At 43.1% G+C, this 10,993-nt stretch overlaps 1 protein-coding gene across 1 annotated transcript; it reads right to left on the bottom strand.

Moving 5' to 3' along the window:
- Positions 1 to 5,024: 5,024 nt before the first annotated feature.
- Positions 5,025 to 8,767, bottom strand: LOC129696705 (transcriptional regulator Myc-like). Its single transcript, XM_055634828.1, has 3 exons — positions 8,181 to 8,767; positions 6,973 to 7,705; positions 5,025 to 6,278 (listed from the first exon to the last, which is right to left on the bottom strand). Exons 2-3 carry the CDS (start codon positions 7,697 to 7,699, stop codon positions 5,620 to 5,622), a joined length of 1,386 nt encoding a protein of 461 aa, XP_055490803.1. The 5' UTR covers positions 7,700 to 7,705; positions 8,181 to 8,767; the 3' UTR covers positions 5,025 to 5,619.
- Positions 8,768 to 10,993: the final 2,226 nt, after the last annotated feature.

Below are 10,993 nucleotides of genomic sequence, written 5' to 3'. Positions count from 1 at the left end.
CCTACTTCTTTTTTACACTTAGTTTTTATCATTTTGTTGCATTTTTGTAAATGATTACAAATTTAAAAAAATCAACCTCCATCACCTCCAATGCATTAAAATATCCCCAGACCTTTCAAAGGAAGCCTTTCCCAGACCTTTCTGTGGAATTCAAGAGCTTAAAGGCCCTGTCCCACTTTCCCGAGTTACTCACGAACTCTCCCGAGGTTTTCCCCTCGATTCAAACTTGGAGATTTAATGTAATTTCGTTCAGACTGAAAAATCTGAATGACAATAAAGGAACACAATACAATAATAGCCATTCGTAGGTACTCGGGGCTATTTTTTTTTTACTCGTGGACATTTTACAACATATTGAAAAAACGTCCCGACTTGCCTGATGCCCCGAGTTCCTACGGATGGCATTACGAGCCGCTATGAAACATCATACGGGCTCCTACAAGCTCGCTACCGACATTACCCGACATTCCCCTAGTTCGAATCAAGGGGAAAACTCAGGAGAGTTTGTGACTAACTAGGGGAAAGTGGGACAGGGCCTTAACACAGATAGCTGATGACATAAGCCAATGATGATCAATGAATATTAAGAATGCACAAGAGCCCAGAAGTGGAGGAACACCGAGTTCCTAGAGGTTTGCTGTGGTTACACATGCAGGTACCGTTTACAGTATCAACCGTAGTAGAGGATGAAACAATATTGTCTGAAAAAAAAAATCAACCGGCATTGTTACATGGGCTGTGTTGCAAAAATTAAACCTTGTAACATCAATTATGTTGCAATGAACTGTGAACACCTGAGATCACAATCACCTGTCAAGACACACATTGCAAAAAGTCCAAATCTTGCTTATGAAAACTGATAATTTGCACATACACCTGTTACAACCTACAGGAAAAGGAAAATTAGTTTAATTTGATGTTTGATATCACAAAATCGGCAATAATACTAATTGTTGTGTTTTTTTTAAATTAAAAGTGACAAAATTATGATTGGAATTGAATCTTCCCCAGCAATGTTAGCTGCCCGGTTATTTTCCTATAGGTTTAAGGTGATGTTTCTTCCAATCTGGAATAAAGTGCTTCCCTGAATCTCAGGCAACGACTGATAAAGGTTAGGTAATGCAGGAAGTGCCAATTTATAATCCCCGCCTCCTGCAATGACCATCTCCTGTACTACTATGGTGGGGAGGCCGGATAGAAAAAAAACAAGCTCCAACACCATCAACGAGGCGCATTATAGCAGAAATTATTCTTGCATTACAAAAAAATCGGGCTCTTTGCTTACAACGGTTAATAGGCTTTCGTTTTCGTTTGGATGCATTGTTAAACATAGTAACATCAGTAGTAACATCAAATTTCGCCGAGCAAGTTCTGATTGTAGCATTCCAAAGCGTGCACAAGTATTCCAGAAACCTTAAAACTGCCACAATCCAGTTACAACAAAATATGGGGGGGGGGGGGGGGGGGGGGGGGGGGGGGGGGGGAAGAGGTTGAAGAACACAATAATATGGAATGACTACACTTCTCTTTTGTTCCATGCACAAACGTGCTGGGTTTAAAGTATGCCACAAACCTGTATTTGGAAAGTCTTAAAATATATATAAAAAGTTTTAAAAAATAATGCAAAGGAGAAAACCGTTGGAAAAGTCTAAAGAAGGAATCAGGAACGATGGAAACTGCAGATGGAAAGTACTGTACTACATTTTAGGAGCTCACGTTAGCAAACCTTCCGTGCAACATTCATCGGTTTCAAATCTACCCACCACCAAAAGACAAAGAGCTATTGCAATGTTTTAACCAGGCCTACGTTTAAATCAACTGCAATTCAAAGCAGATATTGGTTTCTGTTGTGACTAGAAAACAAATCACAGCAAGATTATGGCCCGAACCGATTTAACAATGCAACAACAGAAAAGCCGTACAATTCCCACACCAAGCAGAAGATAAATAATAATATAAATAACTCACTCCAACAGTGGTCCACTTTTCCGGTGCATCAATGCAAGTTAGACAAAAAAAAATACCAATAACACAAGTGGGCAGTTGGAAACAACAATAAAATGTTCCCACCGCGTAATAATTCCCCTGCATTACCAGTGGAGACTGGAAGGAGATGGTTTGCAGTTGCAAAGGGCATCTGGTTGTCAAACAGGGGGGTATTTCCATTGCGAGAGGCGGCCAGAGCTCCTTGCTCCATGAGCTGCAGGTTGTCGCTCCTCCATCATTATTCCATGTGCTCGCTAGCACGCCTCGCTCGCGACGTCAATGGAACGTGGCCCGGCGGCGCGAGCGCCTGACGTCACGGAACTCCCCCCCCCCCGGGCGTGGAAGGAAGGGAACTCCCTTTTCAAAGCGAGCAGCAGGCATTGCAACCACTGCAGCCGTCATTTAAATGCCCACTCTTACTTCTATTTATTAATTAATATCTGGCTGGCACCGTGTTGAAAGGAGGAAGGAACTGCACCACCCCCACCATCCACAATTCACTTTCTACAGAGAGAGAAACCAGATGTTGATTACAAGTTTCCCAATCGAGGTGCAATTGATGAGATGGGAGGTTTCAGGGTATCCCTGATAATTTTATTACGCGACGAATCTGAAGTGGAAGATTTAGTCACCATAGTGGAAATTTATTTAAATGCCATTGGAATATTTAATGCATTGTGCTGTGTGAAACGAACCTAAGATTCAACATGTAATATTATCTTGCTCTTGGATATAAATGAGTATCGTTCTTTTAAATGATTTCGAGCAATTTGGGTGTGGAATCACAATGCAGTCACAATCATAGTCATACGGTATGGAAACAGGCTCTCTACCTACCCTTTCCACATCAACTAAAATGCCTCGACCCGAAACGTCGTCCACTCCTTCTCTCCATAGATGCTGCCTCATCCGCTGAGTTTCTCCAGCATTTTTTGTCTACCTTCTATGCTAATGCCATTTCACGCCAAAGCTTTCGTATCCAAATGTGTTTTTTTTAATATTGTTATGGTACCTGCCTCGACCACTTTCTCCGGTAGCTTGTTCTATACATGTGCGAGCCTCTACTTTTACAGATGTCCCATGGGTTCTATCTTACCCCTCACCATAAATTTATGCCCTCTAGTTCTTGATTTTGCTTCCCTGGGGACAAGATCAAGTGCATATTCAATCTTGGTCTTGTTCCACACAGGATGGTATATAAAATATTCCAAAGATATTGAACCAAGTCGTCCCCTTCAGATTTTCACAATTTTTGACTGTCCAAGACAGCACTATGGTATTGTATTGTATTAAATCCCCTGGGATGATGCAATGCAAATGTCAATGGGTCATTATTTATTTGTATAGATTCCCCACTTATTTCCTGCAGTTTCTTTATTAGTCACATTTAAATATTTGGATTTGATTATCATTCTTATATGAGATGTGGTGTCAATGCTCATTCTGGTTGACCTGTAAGGTGCTTTCTTGAACTACTGTAATCCTGATCCTTCCAGCGTTCTTCATTGCCAGGAACAAATATAGTCTTCAAGAAAGGTGCAATGAGATAGGAGTAGGAAAATTCAATTCCAAGAGCCCCCCCCTTTAGTCTTGCATCTTAATATAAACATCCAATTTCATCAAAGATCCAACTCTGAGGCACTGACAAGATTAGATGGCCATTGATGAGCAGGAACCTGAATCTCTGTTATACAGGTCACAACAGGTGCCTGGGTACACAAGGTCTGGAAGACTGATCAATGCCTAATTGACTATTCTCTCCAGCAGCCTGAACCCAGAACAGCAACAGTCAGAAAGAAAGTCAGTGAATGGTCTCCGCAGCCAATGCCTCAATCTGCAGAACTCCAATCAGTGGAAGCATCAGCATCTACAGAGGTGTATCCAACATGACTAGTAAATGAATTTCTTCAGATCCAGAAGATAAGTAGCCACAAGGCATTCTTGGATTTTAAACTAAAGGATAAAGAAACAGTACCTGAAGGTCAAGGTGCTTTGTAATGAGTGGAAGGAGTAGAGGAGGTCCAACAAATTGTTTACAACTTAGTCATGTGAAGATTTTTCAGAATTGTTAAGACCATCTATATCCAAAACACAGCAGGGGCTGGTCTATTGTAAGCCAAGAATAAAGGTGAACATCAAGGTCAAAGACATGCTACATGTAGTAGGAGCACGTAAGAGAGCTCAACCTTGGCGCGGGTATCTTTGTCTGCAAAACCTAATTATAAATCCAACCTCACTAACAAATTAGTGATTAGTGACTCCTCGTTGTGAAGGCCCACAAGTGTAAAGTTACACTAATCACTTCAAACCCTTCACTTAATCCAAAAGCAGCATTTGCATCAAATATCTTTGGTGATCTATAATATGGACTTCAGCCTGGCGATAAAGATCAAATGCTATACTATGACAAAGGAATGAGGATACTTTCACACCCAACTATTGTGTAAGTGACAAATGGAATGTAATGAATGCATTCTCCTGCAGGCTACTGAAATTATACAGGATTGCCGCAGTGTAAGTATTTCTATAAATTCGCTTAACTTCAAGTATTTCATTAACTTCACAAGTTATGACATTAGATTAAATATCAACTGTGGCTACAGTTATTGAAATTATTAATTTCCAAATTGCATCTATCACTTTGCCTCCAGTATGTGTATCTGCCACACCCACCTTTTCCTGTCACCATTCGTTGAATAACTAATACCAGAGGGGTGGTAGAATGTTCAAGCTAATTTCATTAAAGAATAAATGTTAGCACTGAGGTAAACGTTACAGGTGCATTGCTCAATTGCTAAACCAGTCATGTCATGTAGAGGGAGGGAGTTTCCAATATCACCTTGTGTTTAGTGGCTAAAAATTAAGGAATGGAGGCTCATTACCAGATACAGTAATTTTACTGCACACACCTTTCTGTCAGGAAAGAATTCCATGCAAAATCCCCATTTTCTTTAAATCAGCTTTAGTGGAAATATCAAAGGCTACAGCAATCATAATTTTTTTTGAAAACAACTCAAATGAAAACTCAGTCAAGGAAATAGATTAACATTATTTTATGGCACAACATGCTAACTGAGAATCGGCACAAACAAAGCCCCATGGTAGCTCAGGTGCAACCTGTTAGCAAGTGATATTACATAGTAACAGTAAATACATTTTCTACACAAATTTAGGAACTGTACAAATTTTTTCTTTACAAAACTGCAATAGCAATAAAACAAAGTTTAATTTCAAACTATTTGGACCTGTAGTCAACCTCAGGATTTTGTTTTTTTTTTAAGAAAAATAAATGCATTAAATACAAATATATCTGTAAATTAAAGTAAAACAGCGAAACTAATAAACAGTAAATTTCCCCCCGCCCCCCCCCGCCCCTCCAGAAAAAAGTGAGACTCCCATAATCCCAGTCTTTAGTTACAATGAGGCAGTATCGCATCTCCAGGCCAAAAATCAGTGCTTTTTACAGCACATCTTTGCCACGGTTGTGTAGTTTCAGTCTACTATGCAATAAGCATGCAAAGTATAGAGATAGTCATTTTATTTATTTAAGAACAGACCGGCAATGTCTTGCAGAGATTAGGACAGCAGAAAAAGTCTTTTGGCAGTCCATAAAACCAAAAGAGGGAGGAGTTTCTAATATCTCTGTTTGCAAGAGTTCCTCAGCTGCTCGAGCCTATGTTTCAGCTGTTCCCGCTTCTTTCTCAAGTGTTCCTTCTCAGACATCAGTCTCTGCTCATCTGACTGGATTGACTCTATGTGCTCTGTTGCTTTTTTGAGTATGACCACCTTCGCCGCCCTGTCATTCTTCGCCACTTCCGGGATCTGGTCCCTCAAGGCGAAGAAGCTGCGCTTCAGCTCGTTCCTCCGCTGGCGCTCCAGCACGTTGTGCGTCCTCCTCTTGTCGTTCTCCTCCGAGTCCGACGACCTGGGGCTCGGGCACTTCCCTTTGCTGTTGGTGCTGATCTGCTTGAGGACCCGACTGCTCTCCACCTTGAACCGCTTGGTGGGGGGCTGTGGGGAGGGGGCAGCGTAGTTGTGCTGGTGGATGGGGACGTGGCAGCGCTTCAGAACCAGGGGGGTGTGCTGGGGTCTGGCGATGCCGGCTGTGTTTGTGTTCAGCTCCAATCTCCGGCCTGCAGGCTGCCTCTTTTCAACAGTAACCACATCAATCTCTTCATCATCTTCATCATCATCATCATCCTCATCATCCTCCTCCTCCTCGTCTTCTTCCTCATCGTCTTCCTCCTCCTCCTCCTCCTCATCATCATCATCGTCTTCTTCCTCTTGGTCTTCTATACATGGGGAGAGAGAATTTGAAAACCGTTTAAAAACAATTCACGTGTCTATGCCCAGATTCGCAACGATGGCAACGGGAGCGATTCCCTTCAGCGGGCCTCTGTCAGCTGATATTTGCATTAGATTACAAGATCTTGCGCAACCAGGTTTTATTCATCCGCACCCAGCTCTTCCCTCTCTGTCCCTCCCACTTCCAAGACAGTTCCTGCCACAGGACCTAGAAGCCGATCTAAACGAGTCATATTGGGAGAACTTTATTTCCCCAAAACAAGGCTGAAGGCAGACGCCCCCTTTCAAAGGCTGGATTGCGCAGTCTCGTTACACTTTCACCCAGTTTGTCCTGGAACGACCCGCGTAACTCTGCCAGCGAAAGCGGAAAATAAATCTGCGCAAAAAAAAAGCATTTGTCCAGCCCCCGTCTTAAATGCAACCAAAAATCCCATATGCAAAAATCATAAACCAGTCACACAAGCAGCACTAGGCTGCAATGCTTACAACCCTGAAAATTAACTCTTTAATGTAAAGAGTTGCAATTTTTTAAAAAAATTTTTAAGGCAAATATGTTAACTCAACACATTTAACTAAGGAATGCAATGTTTCAATTAACAATGCGGGTATTTAAAGGCAGCGTTAATAACAAGCCGGTCTTTAAACACGGTATGAAGAGCGCAAAGATAAATGTCTCCTTACCGGAGTCACTCGGCGTGTCCGTGGCAGGGGGAGTGGTGTCCCCGGGCGGTAGAGGCAGGCTGCCTTTGTGCTCCACTATGGGGTAGGGAAAGACGACGGATGGGTCGATGCACTCGCTTACAGCGGCGCTGAGATCGTGTAGATAGGAGGAGGCGGTGTTGGTGCCGGTGCCCAGCCCGAGTGAGCCCAGGCGCCGGGGAACAGCAGCAGCAGCGTCGGCGGCGGCGGGCGGTGCAGACGGCGGTGACGGGCAACCCGACCGGGACGGAGACGCATGATTGCAAGAGGCTGGGGAGGATGCATCGGCACCCGGGGGTCCCGACTCTTTCCTCGATGCCTTGAGAGACGCCAGCCGCTCGCTCACCACCTTCTCCAGCTTGGCCGCAGCCGAGAAACCACTCCACATGCAATCCTGGATGATAATAGATTTCAGCTCCGCGTCCGAGTCACATATGAAGCTCTGGTTGACCAAGTCGTCGCCAAGAAACTCCGTGACCATTTCCAGCTGGTCGGCGTTGGAAGGGAACAGGCTGAAGCTGGGTCGGCGGCTGGGAGACAGGGGAGGGGTGGGCAGCAACTCAAACTTCTTCCAGATATCCTCGCTCGGGGCCGGTAGCTGCTGCTGGTAGAAATTCTCCTCCTCGTCGTAGAAAACCGGTTGGAAAGAATCGTAGTCGTAATCATAGTTGTAGCTTTTCCCCAGGAAAGGAGAAGCAGTCAGAGGCATTTTGCTCTTTAAAAAAAATCCAGGAGGCAGCGGCGGGTGCAGAGAGAGAAAAAAAAATTTAAAATCCCAACAATAGCAAGTGCAAAATGCATTAAAATGACATGTCCCCCCCCCCTTATTTCACTAGCATTTGATACAATTTCTCTTTATATGCTAACGTCCCAACGCTGCTCTTTAAATGCCAGGCATTGACGCAGCTCATTTCTGCACGGGTGAAAAAAAAGCTTGCTTATGTCAAAGTCTGCACAACTTCTACATTAAACCTTACAATAAAAGCAGGCGCGTCAAAATAGGAAACTAATAAACCTCCCACACTACTTAAATTATCCGCGTTTTATTTTACAAAAAAAGTTGCATTAAAAAGGGACGCCGCATTACGAAACGCCGGCCGGCTACAGCGAGTTGAAACGCCGGCTGGGGTTGGGCACTGTAATTCCATTTACATAAGATAGTCATTGCTGTGGGAATGAACGCAACTTACCGGAGAAATTAGCAGCGGCTCAAGAAGGGGCTCCCGTTACGAGTGGAGCCCCACGACAACTCAAAGAGAGCAGCAATATAATAAATTCCACAAGCAAGCGGTGCAGATCCTGCTTTCTTTTTCTTTTTCCTTGCCTGTTTTCACTTTTTTTTTCCCCTCGTCTCAGACTCCTATCACAGCTTGGGTGGTTTACAGTCTATAGGAGGCAAGACAGTGATGGGCTGAGTGAGTTTATAGGCTCTACACTATAGGCTCTTTTCAATGCACTCCTGTGTGTATGTGTGTTTTCTCTCTCTCTCACTCCCTGCCCTGCTACACTAAAGTGCTTTAACCTAGAGTGCGTGTAACTCAGTTTAATGCTTTGAAACAGACCCGCCCCCTACCCTGTCTTCCCTTCCCCCACGCCAAACACCTACTTTTGGCGCCAAAAAGACGCATCTCCTCGTAACAATTTTTTTTCTCTGCAACATGTATATTTCATAACATGTAACAAACACCGACTCCTCCCTCGCTTCGTACCCACCCACTCCCAAAACACAAGCCCCCGACAACTTCCACAGTAACCTCTCCATTCGGGGTGGGAGCAGAGACTTTTCAATCTGAATATAAATGTTAAAGGACGCACTATTTTCTTTGTAAGATTCAGGAGCAGAGGGCCAGAGGGCGGTGCCGTAGTAAAAGAATAATTAACTTATTCAGTGCCAGCTGGCTGCGGGAAATTTAGAAATAGATTAATTTAATCAATATTGAGCATTGTTTATTTCGCTGCTTTTATCCTCGCCTTTTTTCTTGATTTTTTTTTTGCCATAGCTGGTTTCTTTTTGATAATGATAATGATCCAATATAGATATTTAATGCGATAAACTATATATTGTACTAACCCCGGAATTAATTTAAGCAGTACTGTTTTCCTTTGTCCCCCCCCGCCCTTATTTTCTAGCCGATTATGGTATCATGCCCACTGTTTATATTAGTCATTTTAATTCTGCACATGAATTAAAAAAAAACAATCGGGTCGCCAATGATTCATTTTATGATTAAGAAGCAAGGAACCGCAGTTGGTGGCTTACAGAAAAAAGACAAGGTGCTGGAGTAACTCGGCGGGTCAGCCAGTATTTCTGGAGGGCGTAGACAAGTGAACATTTCAGACAATTAGTGAATATGATCTAACTCCGAATTACATAATTGCCATACACGAATTCTGTAAATCGTCTCCAAATAGACTATTATATCCTAGTGACTTTTTTTTCCCTTTGAAGATGAGGGGAATGTAAATGGGGAGGAAGGGGAGCGGAGGATATAGGAAGGAAGGAGACGGGGGAATGGGAAGGGAGGGGAAGGGGGAAATAAGGAGGAAGGGGAGGGGAGGAAATAAGGGGGAGGGGAAGGGGGAAATAAGGAGGAAGGGGAGGCGAGGAAATAAGGGGGAGGGGAAGGGGGGGGGGATAGGAATGGGGGGTTGGGCAGGAAGGGGAAATGGGGAGGGGAAGGGAGGGGAATGGGGGAAAAGGGGGAAAAGGGAGGGGAATGGGGGAAAAGGGAGGGGAGGAAGGAAGGATGGGCCGGAGGGGTGAATGGGGAAACAGGAAAAATGGGGAGAAGGAGAGGATGGGTACATGCGGGAGCAGTGGGGATGAGGAGGCAGGGGATAAGGAAGAAAGGACATTATAAAGGTTGAAATAAACATCTGGAACCTCTGAAATGTGAACCGAATAGGACGTGAATGAAGAAAACAAAAACTAGATTTTCATTTCGAAAAGCTACATTTATGTTAGCTGTGCCGTAGTGCCCCGTGATGTGGCCAAACTATTAATTGGATTCCCTGCCACTGCCGCCACATCAAGCAACAAACCAAATAAATCCAACATCTCAACCAAATGGAAATAATTTATTTCTGATATTAAATCAATATCAGACGTAACAAACACACATCTCCCTCATTAAAAAAAACGTATATGTGTGTAAATATAATTAATATTGGATCTGTGGTTCTTGAATCATTAGGCATTGATGTATTATTCTGGCCTTTGTGATCGATAACAACTTTTTTTAGGTGAGTTGACAACGTTAAAGCATTTATTTTTCCTTTAACACGTAACCTTTTATCATCTATTTTTATGTGTTCTGAATTATCTAGGTGCGTTCAATCAAAGTGATACTGAAGCAAGATTAAAACGAAGGGGTACGATTGTAATGATTCCCAAAAATATCTTTGGCTGTTGGAATTCCAAGCATTGGGGGTGAAGCACTCTTGAAATCCTCGAGTGATCTCTAAAACCATGTTGCTGTTTGTAGCGATGCTGTTATTATTTTAAGCTATTTGTGAACTTATTGAGACAAATAGAAAATGCTGAATATGAATCTGGCGAACAACTCGAAGACTGTTTCTCCACTAAAATGGTTCAATCGCGCCCTCTGCTGCTGCTGTACTATAGAGACATTGACTTCCCGCACAATCGAAACTATTCATTCCAGTGACATAAACCTTGAATAGTGAGAACAACGTCCCACGGCTTATCAATTCATAGCTCAGATTATGATAGCGGGCTGTTTCTTTTTCGCCGCTATTACAATGTACGATTGGAGTTTGTTAATAGCTTCATTTAATGTAGGTGCGTATCACATTTATTATATGTTCGCTGCCAACAGTTGCCCAACACACTGATACAGCTCAAAATACTTGGGATCCTAATTGCATGACTCAAGCCTTAAACAAATGTTTACAGGGTCACTTCTACCACCAATGTTATGGTTGGTCGTGGAGTGATTCGCGCCAAGTAAAAGCTAAATGTCTGAATTCTGAGCCAGTCCAC

Source organism: Leucoraja erinacea, chromosome 4, assembly GCF_028641065.1.
Source record: "Leucoraja erinacea ecotype New England chromosome 4, Leri_hhj_1, whole genome shotgun sequence".
NCBI classification, from domain to species: Eukaryota; Metazoa; Chordata; class Chondrichthyes; order Rajiformes; family Rajidae; genus Leucoraja; species Leucoraja erinaceus.
The sequence above is the reverse complement of the archived record's forward strand: the minus strand, read 5'-3'. Positions and strand labels throughout refer to the sequence as shown.

What these genes read in the sequence shown, in the direction of transcription:
- LOC129696705 (XM_055634828.1), bottom strand. Translation starts at nt 7,699, where the DNA reads ATGCCTCTGACTGCTTCTCCTTTCCTGGGGAAAAGCTACAACTATGAT. An exon ending in GGACACGCCGAGTGACTCCG is followed by an intron (nt 6,279 to 6,972) that starts GTAAGGAGACAT and finishes CCCCATGTATAG; the next exon opens with AAGACCAAGAGGAAGAAGAC.